Source organism: Sparus aurata, chromosome 5, assembly GCF_900880675.1.
Source record: "Sparus aurata chromosome 5, fSpaAur1.1, whole genome shotgun sequence".
In the NCBI taxonomy this organism is placed as follows: Eukaryota; Metazoa; Chordata; class Actinopteri; order Spariformes; family Sparidae; genus Sparus; species Sparus aurata.
Window position 1 is genome coordinate 30,379,432 of NC_044191.1, and position 22,738 is coordinate 30,402,169.

Genomic DNA, 22,738 nt, shown 5'->3' on the forward strand with positions numbered 1-22,738 from the left:
GTGAGGAAGATAGCGAGGCAGGAAGGCTCGAGGCTTTTGGCGATGCAAACTTGAAAGCAAAGGGCAGAGGCATTTATTAACCGAGAGTTGTGATTCTGAACTACACCTCCGACTATTTCCTGACAGACAATTCAATACAAGAACACTGCCAGGTGGAAAAATACAATTCGGCGAGGAGGCAGGTTTATGATTAAAGCTGCTTAGAAATATTTTTATTTCCAGGAAAGAAAAAAGAAAAAAGTAATCGATGAAGGTATGAAATAGTGAGTGAATATAAGGGATGCACATATTATGAAATTCTGGGCTGACACCAAAGTTTAAAGTAACAATTCGGACAACAGCTCATGTTATATTTGGTTGTATCTCTATTTACTCATTGTAATATGATTTTTATTTGGACCTCAATTCAATTTCTCTTACTCATAGATGGCAGACACGTAACTACGGCTGATCTAATCGAGATCCATGTGTTGTTCCTTGAGAATTTAACTAACATGTCCAAAGCCCCATTTCCAAGGTTAATCCTCCATTCTTTTTATCCAGATCTGCAGAAAAAGTTAAGGGGGTCTATTTCAGGTCCAACACCAATTCTCCCATCCAAGTTGGAGAAAATCCCTTCCGTAGTTTTTGGGTAATCCAGCGATCGGACATGGAGGAACACGTAACCTCCTTGGTGGAGGTAAAAAGCAAGAAATCAAGCTATCTGAGAAGGATGGCTTAAAGGCGAGACAAATCTATTGGTCTATTTCAATGCTATTACTTTTGTATCAGTTTAATTCCAAAAGTACCAATAAAACTGAGTCCAATATTTACCTAAATATATAATAATTGTGAATTCAGTTATTGTAGAAAACCAGTTTTACAACAAATCAACATACAGAATTAATTTTAAAAGGCTGAGCTTTCAACCAAGAAAACCAAAAGCAGCTTCGGATAGTCTGGATTTCAATTCAGATCTCTCAGAGTACTATATCTAATACGATGGCTGAGGTTTTCAAAACATAACGGGGAAGAGCTCTGGAGAAAAACAAACAGGTGGAGCTCTGGAATGAAGAAGCAAGCAGGCGTAGAGGTGACCGAGAGGAGGACGCATCGGGACCTGAGGGTCAGGGAGCAAAGCCATTCCCACTGAGGTATGAGACACTTTGAGGTAAGAGGGTATTTGTGTGGGAGGGACCATAGGATGGTAACCTCCTTGTGTAATCTGACTGTTATATGTGATTTTAATGGTGTGTTCAAGCTTGTTCCACTTGTAATTGGATTCGCAGCACTCGTCTGTTCTCAGAGAAATAGACGAGGAGAGACATCAACAAATTACTCATACATTTAGAATGAAACATTATTAAAATCAAGTCTTTCCTCTTAGTTGGAATTTAAAAAAAGGAAGCGTTGCTCATTTTTGAGAACCAAGAGCTGATGAAGGAAACAGAAGGGGGGGGGAGAGAAAAAGGAAATTGGAACAAACAGAATAAAAAGAAATAAATGAACAAACAAACTGAATAAATAGCAAACCGCTCAGGCTGGGAGCTCTGACGATATATAAAAAGGCACGGGGACCGCGATAGCAGCGTGGTAGCTGAAGGAAGGAGAAAATAAACACGGAGATGACAGTTTGGGGTGAGAGTGTTAGGGGACGAAATGCTTAAATGAGACCCAGGGCTCAAATCATTAGAGGGAGGCAAGACGGAAAACATCCAAATCCACTCAACGGCTCAGACACGTCGAGGGAGCGCTTCCCCAAACAGGCGCTGACCTAGTAACAGCTAGAACCAGAATCAACACCTCACACATCACCGGGGAGAAGTTCAAAAGTGAGACATTTTCCACTTGTGACAGAGGCACCGAAAGTTAGGAAATTAAAAGATTAAACTCGGTCTCTCTTCTGTCTCAACATGGCGTGCTGCACTTTGTGTTCTTGGCTAATCTCCGAGCCCCCGGATGTCACCGGGTAATATTTGCTCGGGAGGTATTTTGAAGCGAGTGGATTAATGAGAGATAGGCAAATTATGACGACGTCCGCGGAAAGTGTAAAAATATCGACTTGATTGGCAGAGTAAATGTTAGCTAAGTACAGTTCCTGCCTCAGTTCAAACTTTTTTGCGTTTCAACTTTACACGTGTTTAGGTTCAATTTTCCAATCCTCTCTTGTCACGACATTGTGCTGATGGGTCTCTCAGGTTTAAGCACAAGAACCACTTGGTCTTAAAAACACCCAGTTCTGTTTCCACAGACATGGCTGTAGATGGGCCGAGGTCTGCTTACAATCACCCTGCTTTGTCCCCATAAACACAGCTGGACTTGGTCCGAGGTCTGCTTAAAAGACACCAAGTTTTGCTGCCACAAGCACAGCTGGAAATTGTCCCGACTTCTCCATAAAAATATCCAGCGGTGTGACGTGTACAAATGTTGAAACGCCGCGGCCGCCTACCAAAAGTATCCAGTAGTTTCACAGTTACAAATTCTGAAACGCCGTCTGTTTAGGCAGGTTCGTTACCTTTAACCCCACCAGCGTCCCAACCACCTCCCGATGTGAAAGTCAGGTGATAAACATGCGATGCGAATGTGATATGGCACGTATTTGCACGAGTCTCAATGCGGCACATAACCTGCGACACAAAACAAACTCGTACGTGTGGTTTAGCTGCTGACATTATGTGCCGCTGACTGGGCTTAAAAACTTTAGAGGCACAAAACAGTTAACTGTTTGACCGTGGAAATGTGGTTTGATTTATTCTCTTACTGATTTGAGCGTAACGCATTAACACTGGTGGCTTTCAGCAGATCCATGCAGTCTATTTCACGATCCCAGCAGATACTTGAAGAAACAGGTGGACCATCACACAAAATAGCTAGTTAATTATGTTTTACAACCGCCTCTATTAAATTTTCTCCTTCAACCAAAACGAGTACCACCCCTACTGCAACTGCAAATAATGAATTCAATGCCTAAACCTAAGCAGACGCAGCGAGCGCCTCTTAGGGAGATTTTATGGAGTTTCCTTCGGTCTTTAAAGGCAGCGTGTTGTCGAACTGACTTTCCCCAGTTGCTGCTAGCCGGTGTTGAAATGATTGACAGCTTGTTAAATTATAGAACAGCCCAGCGCGTGGTTACGGGTCAGTGCGGCAAAAAGTGTGGAGGCCCTCTGTGTGTGTGTGTGTGTGTGTGTGTGTGTGTGTGCGTCTCTGTTGCTTTTCTTTATTTCTCTGGACAGTGATGTATTTTCGCATTTCCTGCCGAAGCCTCCAGTTCAGTAAGTACTTTAACATCACTAATGGCAACAGCAGAAGACGGAGGAGGGGAAAGAAAAAGGTGAAAGGGAGAGAGAGAGAGAAGGAAGCGAAGAGGCAGGGACAAGGAGGAAGGAATGAAGAAACAGTGGGGAAGAAAATGAGAGCAATTGCAGAGTGTGCAGAAGAAACCGCAGGACACGCGACCGCTAAAGAGCATTTAAGTGTCTCGGCATTACGATCTAAAAACACCTGCTTCGCCTGACTCATCCTGGGAGCAGTGCCTTTTCTGCCAGGCGCCGCCATCACCCTCAGCAACCTGAGCTAATCCTGCCTCAATTTTGTCGACTTTCCGCAGAGGTATTTTATTTCTTAATGTGCGATAAACACCACTGATTTCTCGGGGTTATGCACACGAAATCAAGAAAATGGGAATTGCGTCCGAAGAAGTTACATTAATTCAATCAGAGCTGGATGTTTGGGGGTTTCTACAGAGCACGTGCTTTATTCATGGTTCAGATCATTCATATTTCACGTCCTCCTCCTATCCATTTTTCACTCTGCTCCCAGAGGTATGTCCTCAAAAGTCCTCTCACATACTCAAGGCAATCAGCAGGGATGTAGCGCATCCTTCTCTTCATCACGACAGCCTTGTCTTGTTACTTTGGTGGTTGCAAAATAATGCATGTTCAAGGTACGACTGAGGAGATGGAAATTAAATCTCACGAAAACAAATGCGTATATTACTTAATTATTCTTCCTTAGAACAAAGGAATGTATTATCAGTTTAGAAGTTTTAATACGTTTCTTTCCAACAGTATTTTACTGAAAATGACATAAAATAAACTCTGTTGAATAAATAAAAAGAAAGCAGCTTTCGTTGGACACGAAACGAATAAAATCATTCTGTGTATGCATGTGTGGGAAGCTAACCCTGTCGGTACTTTTTTAACACAGTCGTGCGTGTGTGCCAGCGCTCACACTCGTGTGTTTTTGGGGTTTTTTTCATGCGTGTGTGTGTGTGTGTGTGTGTGTGTTAGTGTGTGCATGTCAAAGCTGATTCACTGTACAGTGTAGGAGTGCTGATGACACTCCATAATCATTAAAGCATGAAGAGGCTCTGAGCTGATTGGGGGCATGCTAATCCTTTTTAATTGACTCTCCAGCTCTCCAGTGTTATTAAAACCGCCCAATAACAAAATCAGCTTTGCTTTATTAGCCGGGTCAGCTGAACTACTGGAGACCTCCCCTGTTTGTTAGTGTTGCGTTTTGTTGAAGGGTGTACAGTAAATACGAGCACGGTAAACATGGAACATAATGGAGTCGTACAAACACAGGACGCAGCGCCTCTGCTGGGAGGGACTGTACGAAAAATGGCTCCTTTCTATCACATTCTTTCTGTCACACGCAATTTATGTACAATGGAACATCTTAAGTATGGATGCAGGAGATTCAGTGTCCTTTATGTAAGAAGGGTACAGAGGCCGGGCTGATGAATGGGTGCGCAACACAGTTCAACAACTAATGTTGCTTTTTAGATTATTTGGACCGTATTTAACCACGATCTTTCCCAAACCACATCTAGGAAATTCAGTAAACATACCTACTGTGCATGAATATTGTAGGAATAATAAAAAAATTGGGCTTTTGCAGAGATGTTCTATTTTGACGAGTAAAACCCCGACACACCAAACCGCCTCACGTCTCTGCGAAGACTACAGCCGGCAGCCAACACGATTGTGTGTTCTAAAAAAAATAAGAAGAACACGCCTAATGGGTAAAAATCATTGGTACTACAGAGGCAGGCTCCAGGGGCTCTCCCTTGTCTTTTCCCATTTCTCTTTTCGTGCACCGAACAGCAGATCCGAGCGATTTCTGATCATACATGCTGAATCGGCCAAAAAGCCTCAGACAAGTGCCGTCCGGTGCCGGTGGTGTGAGGCGGCCCCAACAAAACTCTGAAGCCGAATGTGTTTTTTCAGCAGAATTATGACTTTAATGAACACACCTTTTGCATAGCCGTGCTTCATACTGCGGCACTGATTTCCCATTTTCTCCCCGACAAAGAGACGGCAGATGCCATCGTGATCAGCGTGTTATCTTTTATGGTTCCCCAAAGAACCGCGGGAGCATCCTCCCCTCTAAGTGCCGCGCATCAGCCGGCGCAAGGTCACACTTAAGTAGCCTCCAGCCATCTACCTTTTGGAAGAATTATGCTTCTGAAATCAGCAAAGCATCAATAGTGCCAAGAGCTTCTTGGCAGACTGTTTTGATAAACTGATGATTCAATATAATTCCAGGGCGTAAGCAGTATTGTGGTTAATACAGCTCAGCAAAAAAACTGAGTCATATTTGATTTCACACCACCAAACACATTTCACTTAGTGTTAAATAGAAGAGTGCGTCGCAGCAATAATGGATTTTACAATCAGATGGCAGAAGATGACAGATCACTTCAAACATATTCTCCAGCTCCACAAAGGCGACGCGGTCATCTTCTGATAATGTTCTTCTTGTCAGATTTGTAAAGTAAATATTAATTGCACTGACGACGTTGACGACGACTTCCTTTCGGTGTCTCACTGAAGAGTACTTAACCGAAGAGTGACGTAAGTGAAGAGCAATTAATTGCTAGCAATTATTCAAAGCTCTGGATTATTAAACTTCTTCAGTCTTCGTCCCAAATGAAGAATTTACTGTCCCAATTGCTTTGGTAGTTAAGCACATAAAATGATATCACATCCCCTGCCAGCAGGAGGGAAAACTATTTTTAGGCGCCATATTATTTCACGCATACGTTTCTAATATGTTCATTGCATTTTTTCCATCATATATATGCAAATGCACAGAATCCTTTTATAGATGGTGCATGCTCACGTGCACAACTACCAAAGTCCTAAAAGACTCACAAGGTCTAACAACGTACAAAACTTGACAGAAGAGAGCAGAGATTTGTTATTTGACACTGTCGCACCCCGTGTCAAAACACTGTGTTCATTCATCCATGACAACACTGTCAGGACTGCCGAGGGCAGCGCGGGTAGCTGCCTGACAATGCAGTACACTCCACACAGTCATGTCACCATCAATCCGCAGCTTTGTCTCCGAACTGTGTCAGGAAAGACGGGGGGGGCGTGAGGACGACTGAGAGACAGCGAGAGTGACTGGAAGAGACACGGCGGAGTGTGAGAAATATTAAAAAAAAGGACGTGTAAATGTCGGCACAAGGCCAAGGAGGACAGACAAACAGAAAATGGCTGAGAAACTGTGTAAATCTGTGAGAACGGTCTGCAAATTGGTTTTGATTTGGAAAAAAAAAACCTCAAAAAGGGTCAGCGTTTCAGCGCCAATTTAATACTCGTTCCACATTCCTGCGAGGAAGACATTAAAAAGGGCTGATTGCAGAAGGTGGACTCTCCTATAGTGTTTGCTAAAGCCTTTGAATAGATAATGAAAGGGGAGAGTGAAGGTTTCCCTAATTTTGGGGGAGTCTGCACAAACGTTCATTATCTCCTACCCTCCCACTTCTGACTCAAGCACCCACTCAGCCCTGCGCACACACAAAGAACAAAGTCCTCGTCTCCTTAAAAGACTCAAACCTCAGACCGCGGAGGACTCAAACTACGTATGATCACTGGCCTGCGCACTTCCTGTCCTCCGCGAGGACGGAAGAAAATAATACACAGTCGTCAGCTAAGAAACAAAACACAAGGGCGACTGTGTGTAATGAGAAGCTTCCCCCCCCCTTTGAATTTTGATTGATAGTTTCCCTAAATGGCAGCGATGACGGGTGAATGGACTGTAAGTGCTGGCAGTTACAGTCAATGTGAGGTCTGAAATAGCAGAACTCCTGAGAAAAAGCCAAGATAAACATCTGGCTTTAGTGGGTTTTTTAGAAAATGTTCCACTTGTGATCTGCGAATAATGCATGCGCTCTGAAATAAGCATTAGATGAGAAGGGGAGGGAAAAAAAAACACGATATATTTAAATCTTCTGGTCTAGACGGATGCAGTGATTGGAACCGAATGGAACCGAGCTGAGAAAACAAGCAGCAGAAGCGCTCGTTTTTACGACTGTATAAAGACACAGGCAGAGAGATACAGAGCAGTCGGTAGAGTAAAACGGCGAGGAAGTCGCTAATGCCGAGATTCTGCAATGGAAAATACACATTTTCGATGCAGCTCTGCACAGTCTGCTGGCTCCTGGAGTGGGATCTGACTAATGCCTGAATTTACTGACATGGCTTATCGCTGGATGAAAAGCCTCTAAAGGCTCCCAAAATACAAAGTGGTTATAAAAGACTTGCACGGCTGTACAGCACGAGGAGTGAAGCCGTCGCAGAGATACAACATACTGTCCCGTACGTGTGTCCCGTACATGTGACGCACATCATTAGATAATGATCACAATCCCCTCTTCTCTACATCACCAACGACCAGCCACAACACTCCTATTGCAGAAAACAACACAAAAGCCGCCCCTCGTCATCCGGCCCATTTGTAAATTACTCTGCAGTGATAGGCCATCGCGACAGCATTTTAATAATCTTAACACCATTTCAATAATTCACCGGCAGTCGGAATGAAGAAGATTGCTGACTAATCTGTGGATTACGGTGATGATTTCTGACAGAGGTTGAGGATCAAGGTAAAATGTGATGGGAGATGAGCCGTGGGGCTTACTATGCTAGCTCAAAGAGGATTAAGGTAAGGATCTATTGGAGGAAGCAGCATTACATAAATTGTTTTTTGTGCACAGCAAAACGCACACCCGCGGGCACGGACAGATACACACTCGCCGCAGGTACACAAACACACGTGTGCTTCTCCAGGGCCGGGATGAAAATCACTTTAATACTTCTGGTGCGGTTGTCACACAGGTTCTTTATGGAGCTAAAAAAGACCCGCTGCCGTTCCCCGTCCCCCTCAGGTTCATTCAGTTCTATTTATTCAGACGTACAAAGTCTGAAATGTGATTCATGATTCATTTTAATCTTTCTATCCATTGACAGAGCTTTTGATGCAACAATCGATGGCGTGTCCTGGTTAAATATACGTTTCGGATGCAATCAGAACATGTAGTTCATCTCGCACTGTAGCATGGTCCGGGTGGATACTCGACTCTGATTGGCTGCTGATAAACGTACAATCCGTTGTTACCATCTGTTCAATGTTCTGGATTGTTGCGCTGTAGCCTGCATCTTGTCTAAATATCTTATTTACAACACTGAGTAAAGTCTCTGAGTGAATAACACCACAGGATGGATGACGGCAACACGCTACATACCATAAACAGCCTCCTGTGAACACGAGCAATCATCATACCTTCCATTCAGCCTTTACCTCGCTACCTCAGGCTGCGACCGGCAGCCTGAGGTAGCGAGTACGCGTTGCGAGGCGTTTTTTCACATTGTCCGGGAAAAGCTCGGTAGTTGACATTGCTGGTGAGCTAGCTTGTCCCGTCGGTAGGCAAACTGTCAAATTATATTTATTGTTTGCCAAACATGCGTAATGTTATTGACTGTGAATCTTCCTAATCGCATAATGTAAGCTTTCTGGCTAATAGCTTAGCCGAAGGGTTCTATGAGCTGAGCGGACTAGAAATATCCCTCGCTGTCATATTGTATCTGGTTCATCCCGTCTACTGGAGGAGTGAACGTGTCCTTTGCATAGGAACCATAACGGATTGTAAGAATTGGTCCAGGTTTTATTCAAACCCTCGGCTGTGCCATTAAGATATCATTAGATATTGTTTGTGGAAGACTTTAGATGTCGATGATAAACCCACGAGAATATAAATTAAAGTATCCAACATTAAAAAGCCCACCACGTGAAGGGGCACTGCCTGACTGCATCGCCTGCCCCGTGGCTCTTGCTGGAAAGCAGGGAGATGTGTTAGCGCTCTTTTAGCTTTTTTTTTAGACTGATGAATACACAGACATGCAACTCTGGTAAATGCAGAAATGCCACCATCATGAAAACACAAGCAATAAACAGCCGTCAGAAACGAGCGTCAGTCTGAAAAAGGCAACCCGATGTGACAGTTACTCCTCACTGCTGACAGAGGCCGCTGATTTATTGATAGGTGTCTGAATGGTAGGAGATTTTCTGCAAACAGAACATGCTTCTTACCAACATTAGCTTTAATGGTTTTATATTTTTCCTTTGGAAAGTGACCATGGTTTAAGCGCGACAACGCCCTGTGAGGTGTCCATAATCAGGCCGCCACACAGTCTGTATCAATTCCTGATATTAGACACCACGTCAGGCTCTGTCCCCGACATATCTTTCTGAGGTCCAGAAAGATGCTGAGCTCCAGTGAGATCTGAAAGTGGCTTACAGCTGAAGGAATTCAATAGATCTGCTTTTATCTGTGGATGCAGGAAGAGAGCGTGTCTTATTTGGTAGACAGTTTAATTCACACTGTCACCTCCACTGTCCATTTAAAGCACTCCACCGGCACAGATGTTATAACCTCCAGATAGATTCTGCTAGTAAACGTCATTGTATGACACATTAACAATGGTGACTTCACGGACTGAAATGCACTGTGTGGGTCCGCGTACAGTATACAGTACAGAGTGTGTGAGCGCCGAGGACGCCGCGAGCGTTTTGGCCGCAGCACACCGCTGATGACTTCTGACAGAAAAGTCTGCTCTATTTTACATCACCAAGAGTCGCTGGAGCACACCGAGGCACACCCATACACAGACACTGGCAATAACGCACACAAGTGTGTAGAGTTATTCCACACTGGTTGACGCAGACAGTCATTCAGAAAAAAAGTGACTTTGATGGTCACTTTGAGGGAGGTTATAGAGGCCGAATGTGTGTGTGTGTGTGTGAACATGTGGGTGAGATGTGTGGCGGTGCCTCCTGGATTCACACGAACACACACACAGCTGCTTCTTGGTTAAGATGGTGTGTGTGTGTGTGTGTATGTTGTGCCTGAAGGTAACACTTCTTCTCTTCCTGGCTGTGATCGCCTACAAAAATGGGACCTTAAAGCTGTGAGCCGGATGTGCGTTTTGCTGATATGATAATCTAAATCCTAAATCTTTGTAGGACAGCCTCCCTGTGACACGCGGTGTGCACAACAATGACATGCTTCTTTGTATGTATTGTGATGTAAATTAAATGACACTTCCAAATAAAAACCGCAGGTCTCGGGCTCTACTCCTAATTTATGTTGTGATGTGAAAGATAACCCTCAGACTGATGATGCACGGCTCGGTCATGAGCTGCTATCCATGCGAAAAATGTGCACTAATTCAGGGCCGTGGATTGAGTGGTTAAGAATGTGACAGGAACTTGACCCGGCTCCAGACTCGTATCCAGTTACTGTCTGACTCTGTGTGTGTGTGTGTGTGTGTGTGTTAGGGATAGACACGTGGAGGGCCTGTCACCACACACTGATGTGTTTATTTCACTGCAGCTGGGGTAATCACTCACACACAGAGACAGACGCAGACAGGCACATACACAAATATTCACATAGACACAGACGCACAAATCCATAACCCCACCTGCTACGCGCAGTCTCCCGGCTCTTGCCCGGCCTGCGGGGTCACTCCTACACTTTAAGATGAATATGTATTCCTGCCGCCAGACCGCTGCCTCGTTCCGTGGCCTCTACGTCCTAATGAAGCGCGCAACGTTTGCACGGGGACAAAAAAAATATATACAAGTTGGCTCGGATGTGAAGTTCATTTTGCGACTTGGCTTCGGTGGAAACTTAGGTGGGCGATTCGATTATCCCGACTGGTTTTTGTGACCTCAGGGCAGAGAAGTACTTCTTATATAGAAAAAGTTTACAAAAAAAAAAAAAAAAAAAAGGAGCCAGAATTGAATCAAATCAAAAGTGGAGACATATTTTTCTTCTCTTTCTATTGAGAGAGAACACTGTGCAGCAAGTTCTCTGAATTTACCGTCTGGTCCTCGAGCCTTTCCTGTTGAACTGCTGAACCGTCCCTCCGCCGAATCCAATAGCTTTCCATCAGCCTTTAAAGGCTTTCAATCACACTCTAAAGAGATTTAGATGTTTCTCAAGGATTTCACAATGCCTCAAATCTTGTCTCTAAGGAGCTTTAGATTGAAAGAGAGGAATACAAAAAAAAAAACATACTGAAAAGACTGATTGATGACAAGAACAGTCCTGTCAGAGGAGAGTGAAAAGGAAACAAGCGTGTGCCGGTCGATGCGGAGACAGTTTCTTTGCAATCCCTGATTGCTTTGACCCCGACCCCTCAAGGCTAACAGTTGTGCGGCAGTTAAAATGTTCCCCGGCTAATCTGTCCCTTAGTGTACCTCTTATACTTTAGCATGTGTGTCTGTGTGTGTGTGTGTGTGTGTGTGTGTGTGACCATTAAGGTACCTGTGACAATGAATGGACAAACATTTATGTGTTAGAAATGCGGCACGAATTTTTAAACAAGCCCAAAACAACTGTGTGTGTGTGTGTGTGTGTGTGTGTGTGTGTGTGTGTGTGTGTGCTCGTGTGCGTGCGCCAAGCGAGTCAAGGCCTCGGCGCGGCATGTTGACGGCCACGTGATGCCAGCTGGGTGTTACGATGCGGGTGTCACGTATCAGGGCACCGACCCTACCACATTGACAACTTTACAACAGTCGTCAACTGGTCGACGCAGCAACCGCAACCACTAATATTAGAACGTTTTGAGGGAGGTCACAGGACACCGCCAACGATAGCTGTCAATCACAAGGATGGGTGGGTGTGTGTGTGTGTGTGTGCGGAGGGCCGAGCAGGGGAAAGAGGAGAACGAGGGAAAAGAGACTGTGCACTGCAGAGAGAATTGGCTTGATAAGAACAAAGAGAAATAGAAAAGTCGGAAGAGATAAAAGGAAAGTCGGGGCTACAACCTGAGGTCATCAGCAGGTTTTAAACCTAAATCCCTCTAATCAGCTTCAGCAGACGGGTAGGGGGGGAGACGGTCCAATCCATTTGCCCTGAGATCCCATTATGACAGGAGAAAGGAGCGGGGAAAAAGGCAGCAAATTGAACGCACTGGGAAAAATAGCTCGGTGTGCCGGCGTGTGTGTGTGAGCCGTTTATACGAAACGAATGTGTCGCGTGTGTCAAACAGGTGCCAAAAAAGTAAATAGAGCAGATGAAGCAGAAGTAGTAATGAGTCATTAGTGCGGAGAATTGTCTCCGAGAGTGGGGAGAGGGAGCTGTGAGTGTCGACGTGGGCGCGAGGCGGAAAAAATCAGACACGACATGAGCGTCGCCGTCTCCTGGAAATGAGCAAACCGTGTCCTTAACTTACATACCTGGCAAGACGCAAGCATGTTGTTGCTGAACGTTTGACTGAAATCTTCACTGCCCATTCATGGTATTCAACTTATTTTTTACGGTGATGTTTCAGCCGTTTAGGAAAAGAGCACAGTCTGCCGTAACACAGAAACAGTCAGCAGCGACTTGGCTGCCCGCACCATCAAACTAAAACTCTGGCTATAAAGATAACGACGTGAGCATCCACACTGATGAACAATAACGTCCGGTAATCACGCTCCAGCTGCGTTGGCAGCTTAGGAGAATGGATATTAATGACCTGTTGCTGCTGCGTATTTTCACAGAGGAACAGAAAAGAGGAAAAGCCCCAGAAAGATGCGGTTTTCACGAAATACATCAAGGATGAGGAGTTGAGAGGATCCAGCACTCTGTTACGAGAGCTGTCGACTTCTGAAGACAAAATTCACCCATACTTTGGGCTGATTTGACATCCGTCACAAAAAAAGTGAGACCCCATCAGTGCCACAGATCGTTTAGCAGCCTGTCAGTGTGAAGGTAATGTGCACACTAATTTACGTTATCAATAAGCAAGACCGAGTTATTGGTTATTAGACTCTATAAAGCATCTTGCATAAAGAGGTTGACGCTGTAGCTGGAAACAAATATCATAAGAACTCCTGCAGCATTATTTTGTCAGAAAATGTCCCAGAAATCGATCTTTGTGACGGCCCTGTCAGGTCTGTTCGCTCTGAAAGTGACCCCAGCGATATCGTTCCCCGCCGTCGACGTGACATTTGCGGTGTGGACTCCACCCACTTGAGTTAGAAAGACTGTATACTTACAGTTGTAGTTATCGTTCTTGGCGTGGACAGCACTTAAGATTTTTCTACTTGCATTTAACCAAACTCACGAGCTTTTCCAAACCGTAACCAAAGTGCTTGTGTTGCTAAAACGTAACCACAGGCAGGAGCCTGGACAGAAAGTCTGCGATCCGCGAACACGATCCAGGCCGTCACCAGGGGAATCATGAAGACAATGTGAGTGATAAACAAGCTCTATTTCTAGGAGACGAGGTTGATATGAGAAAGTCTATGTGTGCTCTCCCACGGTCACAACTTGACCGATCGCTCGTTTCCCCTCAGAGGAGATCAGAGATTTGGAGAAGTGAAAAGAAACAGGAAAGCATCACTCTCTTATTCACCAACACTCCTTCTCCTTTCTGGTTCTTTTTCTTAGGTCTGCCCCACCTTCACCTCTCCGCCTCCCCCCTCCACACACACACACACTTTCCCTCCCTCACTCACTTTATATGCAGGCCTGCCTGAGTGCCTCCCCTCGCCCCCTCTCTTTCAGGTTCTCTCTCCCCCGCTCTCTCAGGGGAGCTGTGTACTTAGGTGCAATTGAAAACGACTATCAAACCCTGAGGAGCGAAAACTGATTCAGAGACTCCTTATCCGGTAGCGCAGCCCTCGCCGAGTGCCGCGCTGCTCTTCCCCTGTGACCGACTAAATGAAATTATGTCTTTTTATCCATTCAGGTGGGAACGCAGCCAGATGAAAGCAGGAAAGTAAAGAACGATCTGGATTGTGAATGACGTGCTCCTCTGTAGTTAAGGCCCTCGGGGAGTGGAAGTGACATGTGTGGCGTCTCCAGAGCGGATGTTTACTGTGCGACACGTTTGATGAGGGAATAAAATGGCGATGTGCTGACAATGTACTCGAGGCATTAAATATTATCTTACCGGTACTGTTGTGGTCGTGTTACTTGTATGCGTGTGATAAACCCACACCTGTTCAGATTACTGGCATCGGTGGGAGCTCTGACCTCATAAAGTCGGCCTTGTTTATCAGAGTGTCCTTGGGCGAGGCGGTAAAGTGGCGGCTTAAATGACCAGAAGAATGATGTTGTGATTTTACAAGGTGGATCGTTTGACCGAATGGGATTCCTACAGCGGCCCCCGGGGGTCAAAACACAACATCACACAACATCTGACGAACTTTCCAGGTCGGGGAAAAGGTGGGACATCACTTCTTGTTTGTGATCTGAAGAAACCGAAGTCACAGGCGACATTTTGATGTCGTCCCCGGCCCTATTATGTGCTGCTCTCAGCAGTGTCCTTGCATGAATTCAAACCGAGTTTGAAAGGACGGCAGAGCAGACGCAGAGGTCACTTGTTGAATAGTTGCCACCCCCTCTAATCTACCGCTTTTAAAATGTGCTTTCAGGGTTCCCCGGGGCATTTTAACAACATGATTTGATGAAAGCATCTCAAGAATTATTCTATAAGAATGTCAACAATGAAGAAGACGCTCAAATCATAGAGGAGTATTTGAACAACTCAAACTCAAAAGTTTGAAGTTTGTGCAAGGACGCCGCTGAGAATAGCAGGTCAACCGCAGAGACAGGGAATGAGATTGAACTGTCGCCAGGGCCTTGGGTTCTGTCCAATCACAAACCAGAGTTCTCTGCAAGCTCGACCTTTATCAACCGAAATATCGTGTATTTTCTGTAACGTTGTTGCCTTTCTGAAATGTGTTTAGACCCTCAGAACCACCGTAGATAGCCCCTTAACGAAGTCGAAGCCAATTGTGCTCATTCACGGTTTCCTCTCTACTGCAAATGGATTCACCTCCGCTCAGTTTTCAGCAATATGTACATCTCCGGTAATGGAAACGAACATAGCAGCGTTTTTCATCCCCCTTTGAAGGAAAGCAAACGATATCCCTTCATTTATCAGCCTCATTATTTTCTGCAAAGCTCAGGTACAGTCAGAGAGCGAGCGGTGGAAATGTACAGTAATACAGGAATATAGGCTAGGCCTCTGCAGTCTCAGAGATTACTTCATGTAATGTGCTGCAACTCAAATTGGCTCTCTGGGGACATCCAAGTCTAAGTTTAAACTCTGCATCTTTAGATCAGTGGTTCCTCGCTGCAGCAGAGCTTTCAAGCAACCGTCACTCAAAAACAGAGTTCCAGCCATTCCCCACAGTTTCCCCCCGGTGACTATTCAACATGAATTCTGCTGCGCAACGTCGAAACAGCGCTGAAAAACACTTTTCAAAACAAGGCGACTGTGAATGTCTGAAACGGTCTCCTCGCTTGTATTAAGGCTTCATCAGTGTGATAAGGTCCAAGTCTCAGGTCTCTGTTACATCTCGTGGAAATTGAGTGTTTGAAATATCACATTTTATCTGTCTTTGCTTTAGGCATGACACTAGTAAAGGAAAAGAAAGCTGAATAATAAAACATTTGTCAAAGGGTCAGGAGAGGTTTTTGATTCAGCACATCTTTCAACCAGTGACTGCAGACAGCGAAAGACTACACGCACCCATCAAACCACTCTGTTCTGCCGTCTGTCATTCACAGTTCCGGGCGATGTCGCATCTTTAATACCTGACATTTCTGTCGCCTTTTCAAGTTTCCTCCACTTGATGATTTCTATTTTTACATCTGTTCGCATCCTCCCGGTGTCTTCATTCTGTCACACTCCCTTCGTTCTGTTCTACAAGTCCTCTGTCGTCATCTCACGTCTTTCTTTATATTCACGTCAGGTGGAGGCTAATAATAGCGTAGCTGCACGTACCTCAGCAGCTGGTATGCCCTCCGGAGGGCGACACTGTAACAGCACTTCCTGCTCCAGGGAGACTTCCTTTCCCAGAGGTTCCTGTTCGAATGACTTCTTCAGATCTGAGGAGAGAGAAAAAGTGGAACTTTTGAGACACGAGTATAAGTCAACGAGAGCGCATATGGCTATGTTGGTTAATATGGCGGTACCTAGAAATGTAAATAATGACTTGTTCAAATTAGATAACGTCATTACAATCAGTACAATTTAAATGGCCTTCAATTAATCAGTATTAGATTGCACACACTAGCTAACAGTCCAGGCGATGTCAGCTCGCTGTGCTGGATGCACATATTGGGGTGGTGAGTTGTGTCTGCGTGCAGGTGTGAGAACGTTATCCACATTGACGCACTGGAAATTCAGATCTTCTAAAACACCAAGGTGCAGCTATTACAGCACTTATGACAAAAGAAACTAGTGCTAGCTCCACTGACCATTCAAACAGCCGGAGCCAAAGCAGTCGGTACGCAGGCAGAACTCAACACTATATAAAAATGCTTTCCCTCGTAACTAATCACTCAAATATGCAGTTATTGGTAATGCAATTCAATTACTTACGAGAGCAGTAACTGATACCTGTAACTAATTGCTTCATTTCATGTACATGCACTGAAAATGACATCATAATGATACTGGTGGACATACATTTTGTGATCTTTCCAGGAAGCTGGATCTACAAGATAACGACCACAATGCAACTGTGGCCAAACAACAGTAATGGAACCAATCAGCATCCAATTAGATACGACCAGCGAGAGAAGCGACGGATCGTTTGAACAACAATGGCGGCTTTCCAGACCTGGATAGAATATTGGATAGCACTGAAGGCTGGTAAAGATGTTTTTGCTCTTTTCACAACTGGTTTAGGTATGGTTTGACTTACCAATGGGCTCCGCTAATAGGAGCACTCTCCTCCTGTTGATCTGATTGGTTGACGTCAGACTGTGACAGACGCTTTTGCCCAATCACCTGTGGAGCAATTTTTTATTTATTTTTTTTCTACCGTGCCTGCCCTTTTTCCAAGACAGTTCCTGAGGCTGTCTCGCCAGATGTCTGTGCAACAAACCATCTGGCGCGACACTTTAGCTGTTCTGATGAGGCGGTTACGACTTTGTTTGGGTAGCTTGTGAAAAAGCTCGCGTTGCACACCGCGGCGAAACCTGGGAGCACTGATCCCCTGATAAAATGCGCCAATCGTGGGCGAAGCCTCCAATTTCAGCTGGTTAACTACATGCGTTTCCAGCCAGTATTGAATTATTTCATCCCTAACGAGGACAACTCGGGAAACACGACACACACGGGCGACATCAGTCATCATATCAGCGGGCAGAAAAGCCTCAATGGAAAGCGGAGGTGTGTGGGAGGCCATTTTGCAACAGCATCCTGTGATTCAGCAGTTAGGGAAGGCCAATTCAGGAGATGGTGCCATGTCATCGTAAAGGCGAGCTTATTACCTCATTGCCGTGGCAACAATGACAGTAATTATGGAGCCGGCGGTTGAAAGTCAGCCATGCATATATTGACACTTCCCACTCGGGTGTCACTTGAGAAACATACACAACAAGGAAAAACACTTAGCTGTGTATTTCTGAGTGTCAAACCAAAGCTCACACACCGACACGCACACGTATACACGCTGTCACGACCTGGTGAAAACAGTTTCAAACACACATACACACACACAGACTGCAGATCATACTTTTTAAGTGCTTTAACTACTTCGCACACAAAACACAGGCTGCTTTGTCGTACGCATGCCCCTCAATCACTGTGCACAACATTTAAACCCTCGCTTTCATTCCATATAGACTTTTTTTTTCCAGAGTTCAGGGATCTCACGCACGCCAAGGACAATAAATGATTCACACTAATGGTCCACATGCTGTGATAAATGACAGCGTTACAAAGCAGCATGGAATGCGCTGCCATTTCTTTTAACAGAACGTTTTTTTGGGGGGGGGGGGGTTTTCTGCGAGAGCTTCAGCTGTTTTCATTTTGAGGGAGAGAAAAAAAAAATAAATAAAAAAAGAATTGCTCACAGTAGCAGACTTTAAGACAATTAGCCAGACATTTAAATAAGAACAACAGGAGACGGGGAGACAAAAGAGAGGAGGGGAGACAAAAGCTGTTAGAGGATATGAATGAAAACACGAGACAGTCAAGTGGGAGGATTGATGAATGAATGGAGGGAAGGACAGTTTTGTCTAACTGATGCGTCGTGCTTTATGCGTTTTCCTCGTGATGTTTTATGCTTCCTCTCTCCACCACACTTCTCGACACAGTCATACACAAAAATACTAATAATAGAGCTGGACAGAATGGCAGAGTATACCACGCGATGGCAGGAGCTTGTCCATCAGATCCCACTACAGTAGCTATCCCTTGGCGTCTGCTGCTCTACAGTATATATCGGAGGCAGGCTTTGTGTCACAACAGGGCTGGATCCTGCGATTTTGTGAATCCCGCCGCCTCGCTAGGTTACGCGATTTTGGCAGCGGGACAACAACATCCTCACGAGAGGTGAGAGTGACAGTTGGTGGCTGTGTTGCACCCCTGCGCCAGCTTTCCAACCGCCGTGGAAGACAGGAAGTGACAAGAAAATATGGAGGAGGAAAGTGACCCGCTGTAAATACAGAGCAGGAAGCAACCAACCCGAGCCGAGGAGGAGGAACCCGTTTACTGAAGGGGGGAGACTTCTGTCTTGTGCGCACGGTTTGGATTTTGAGCATCCGACACGGAGTCGTTTGTTTTTAACTCAGGCGTCGTCTCCTGTGAGGCGGCTGCTCTTGTTTATACGAAAGGTCGCCGTCTTCTTCACTGAATTTAGAGAACGATTACTGCACCGTGATTTATACTGTCGCCGTTACAAAATTACACACGCCGTGATCTTCACTCTGCAACTCGCCTCTCTAAAGTGAGATTCCTCCATGATATCATTTCATTAACATTCAGCCAATCTCCCCCAACGCTTTCTATCATCCTGTCGTTCACTCTTCACCTTCTTCTTCTCCGGTTTGATTGATTCCAGCTATTGGCCGGAGTTTAAAAACATAATTCACCGTTCCCCCTGTTCACCTCCAGTCTGCTGCCATACGCTGCACCGCGGTGCGTGTATCCTTTTTTTTTTTTTTTTTTATTGGCAGCTGAGCTTAACACATGTTAAAATGATTAGCCCGCCATAGAAAAAGGGCCCTTAAACAAATTGTAACCCGAGATGAGCGGCAGTGTTGCGGGACTTAGCAGGTGACTTTATTTACGGCGCTGATGGATTTCTAAATAAGAACATATGCGGGGGACGAAGTGGGGAGGGAGGAAAAACACGATGTTTGTTTTTTCCGCTCCAGATCCTCGGTGTAACTCAGAGGTTTTATGATCCGGTTTATCCTGGAATCAAGAGTATACGGTCTCAATACGATGCGGATAAAGGGATCTGCATAACTGCCTCTTTCACCCTGTTCACGTTCTTCAGCGCAACATTATAGACACGCGCACTTTGGATTAGTCAAACCAGGCAGATTAGATGGATACAAAGAGCGATACATGTGTTATTTAGTAAAAAAAAAAAAAATAGATGTGTGTCTTGCACGTGCAGGTATGTGTTCCTGCGTGCATGGGATTGCAGGACATGTAACTAAAACTGATTAAGTGTCTCATGTAACATGTCTAATGAAAGCCAGCGATCCAGGATGATTAATGACACCGGCGACATAACTGAAGATATGTGAGGTGTGTATTTCAACGTGACATCCAGAGGTTTTTATTTATTTATTTATTTTTGCTAAAGCAGCATGAACAGATAGAAATCTTTGAGATCTTTTGGTATGGAAAACTTTTTCACTTTGAGGAGTTTGGAGTCACTTTGTTAGTTTGCACAGGATGGCTGCTGTGGAAGACAAATCCTCTCCGCTCTGTCCTTTAGTTTTTAAAAGCCATACACAAAAAATAACTTTCATTGGAGGTTACTGTGTGAATGTGTGTGTGTGAGTCTCTGTGTCCTTTTACTCTCGTGGTCCCTCGGTGTACTCTTAATCACCCCCCCCGTCAGCTGTGGTGCACCATTTTGTGCGAACACACACACACACACACACACACACACACACACACACACACACACACACACACACACACACACAGACGAGGTAGATAGAACATTTTTTAATGCTGAACCTGTCGACTCCGAGTCACTCTCTTGGTATTTCATCACCTTACAGCGGCTAACAGACATAGAAGGAGGCAGAGTGGAAGAGAAGGAGAAGGGGGGGGGAGAGGGCGGAGGTATGGAAGGTAGCAGTCGAGAGAGAGCAGGTGGAGGGCTGAAAGATGAGAGGCTGAAAGAGAGAGAGGAGGAGGGAGGGAGAAGCTGGCAGCACACAGCAGGACCACCTTACCCCTTTTTTTCTTCCTACCAAAACCACCTGCCTGGTCTTTCATGTCCACAACACCGAACCATTCGACGGGAGCTCGTGTCAGTGAGTCCAGCCTGTATCATCTGTATTTATCTGCTTTATCTCCCTCAAAAGCAAACCAGCAATCCATCAAACATCCCAGCCATCAATCCGACGGCGATTACATCTCCTTTATCAAAATCCCGCAGACAGGCAGGGGAGATAACAGTTGACCAGCTTCCAGACGTAAAAGAAAGTTTGAATCAAGCCTTTCAAAGATATTGCAGCTATCCAGGTTTTAGAATTGTGAATTTTTGATCAAGAGTCGATCTCGCTCCCAAGTTCATACAGGCTCAAATATACTAAAATATTAGACGAGCAAAAACTCTCATGTCTGGCTGAATTTCTAGGTGATGTCATTGTGGGATGTGGGCATTTGTGCCCTGAACTGCAGATATCAAGAATCTCGCAAATTTCTACCTCTAATTGCTAATTTGGCTACTTGCATTTATCTAGATAGAGAATTTCAAGCGCTGCATAACTTTGTACAGAACGTACTGAAGAAGAAATGTTTTAAGGTCAGACAGCTCACACAGTGATGGTGTGAGGGTAAATGAATAGCACACAATGTTGTCTTTGGCTGTGTAGCTCAGTGGAGGACACATTAAGTAGTTAGGCTTTTAAAACTTTATACTAAACAAAACAAAACAAAAATCACGAACAAGTGAGCGGTGTCTGTTTTTCACGATGTCCCATAATCCCTGGGTCTTCAGCCACAAACCCACCAACCCCAGAGGGTCGTCAGAGTTACCAAATTATTGCTCGATTGTATTTTAAAAGTTTGTAGTTTTTGAAAATGTGAACTTGTCTGACAGTACACATTAACCTGAATCCAACTTATTGTAACAAAATAAAAAATAAACTCTAGCCATGATTCTTTGTGCTGTCTTGTGAGGAAGTTATCTTATGTGGCACCTATCAATAATAGCAAACTAGTCAGCTACTTAAGTATTATCGAAACACATGGCCAGCTATGTGTTTTATTATCCCACTTGTGTGGACATTCAATGGATGGCAATGGACACAATGGAGTATTCTGACAAATCCTCTACATCAGAAACCACCAGAGAGAGTGCAGAAGGTGAGGCTAACCTGCCTAGCATCAGCTGTGCTACGTCTGCTGTTGTCTAGTTTATACACGGCCCTGCAGGCTGCTGTACATGTTATTGCAGGGGCTGTTGAATAAGTAACATCATTTTATACTATATATATTCAGTTGGGCGTCCTTGGGTTGAGAAACATTGAAGACCCATGGTGTAACTGATGAATAACGGTACTAAACAATTAATTATGAGTGAAATCTCACATCTGAGATTTGTATTTGACAACATAAGTCATGTGATGTATTTTCTGGTATAGTTCATACATGTTAACATTACTAATATCCAGAAAAAAAGGGGAGCTTCTGCATGATTGGATGATTAGATACTACAAATAACCACAAATAAGGAACACATTGGCAATGTGTTTTCTCCCCTCCGGTTCCTCAAGAGGAAACTCCCTACTGAGCAACAACACACATGCTGGATCCAGATATCAACACCCCCAAGAGTCAAAGAAGGGAGTTCAGGAAGTTTCTACTTCATGCAAACACCTCTGGCATGTGTAAGCGACGGCTAATGGCGCTCATTAACCCTGACCCCGACTTCACCAGGAGCAGGACTGACTTGAGGGCAGCCATGGGACCCCGGTGTCAATCATTCTTGCCAGTATGTGTTATTGCAAAGTATACACGATAAAGCGAGTTAAAAAGCAGCAGCAGATGAGGAGCTACAGAACGATAACAGATAGGGGACAGACGTTTGCATCTGTATGTGAGAACAAGACGTTAGACGTGATAATGCCGTCTTATTTTTGGAGAGTCACCGCCGACAAAGCTTTACTGATTCCCCAAATTCTCCCGAATACCTTTCCGAAACTACACCGTGAGGTTTAATTTCATGCGATATAAATCTGATCATTATCATACTCGGTGTGTGGAGCTATATTTTAGGAGAGTTATGTGAGGACACATAGCATTGCTGAGGCTGAATGATAACTTCATAATACAGTCAATCCCTTTGGGGGATGACAGCCTGAACAGAGCATGATGGTTCATTATGGGAGTAATCACCCAAAGCTTTAGCCCTAAATCCACCACATGGCTACCCACACAACACACAGAGAGGCACGTACGTGTACAGACACCCA

At 44.7% G+C, this 22,738-nt stretch overlaps 1 protein-coding gene across 3 annotated transcripts in view; it reads right to left on the minus strand.

Annotated features, from left to right (window-relative positions):
• LOC115581182 (netrin receptor UNC5C-like) overlaps positions 1-22,738 on the minus strand; it is a 382,877-nt gene that overhangs the window by 64,501 nt on the left and 295,638 nt on the right. For all 3 annotated transcript variants that reach the window (XM_030416078.1, XM_030416077.1, XM_030416079.1), the window contains one exon: positions 16,062-16,165. In XM_030416078.1, coding sequence (XP_030271938.1) covers positions 16,062-16,165 — 104 coding nt within the window. The remainder of the gene's footprint in view (positions 1-16,061; positions 16,166-22,738) is intronic.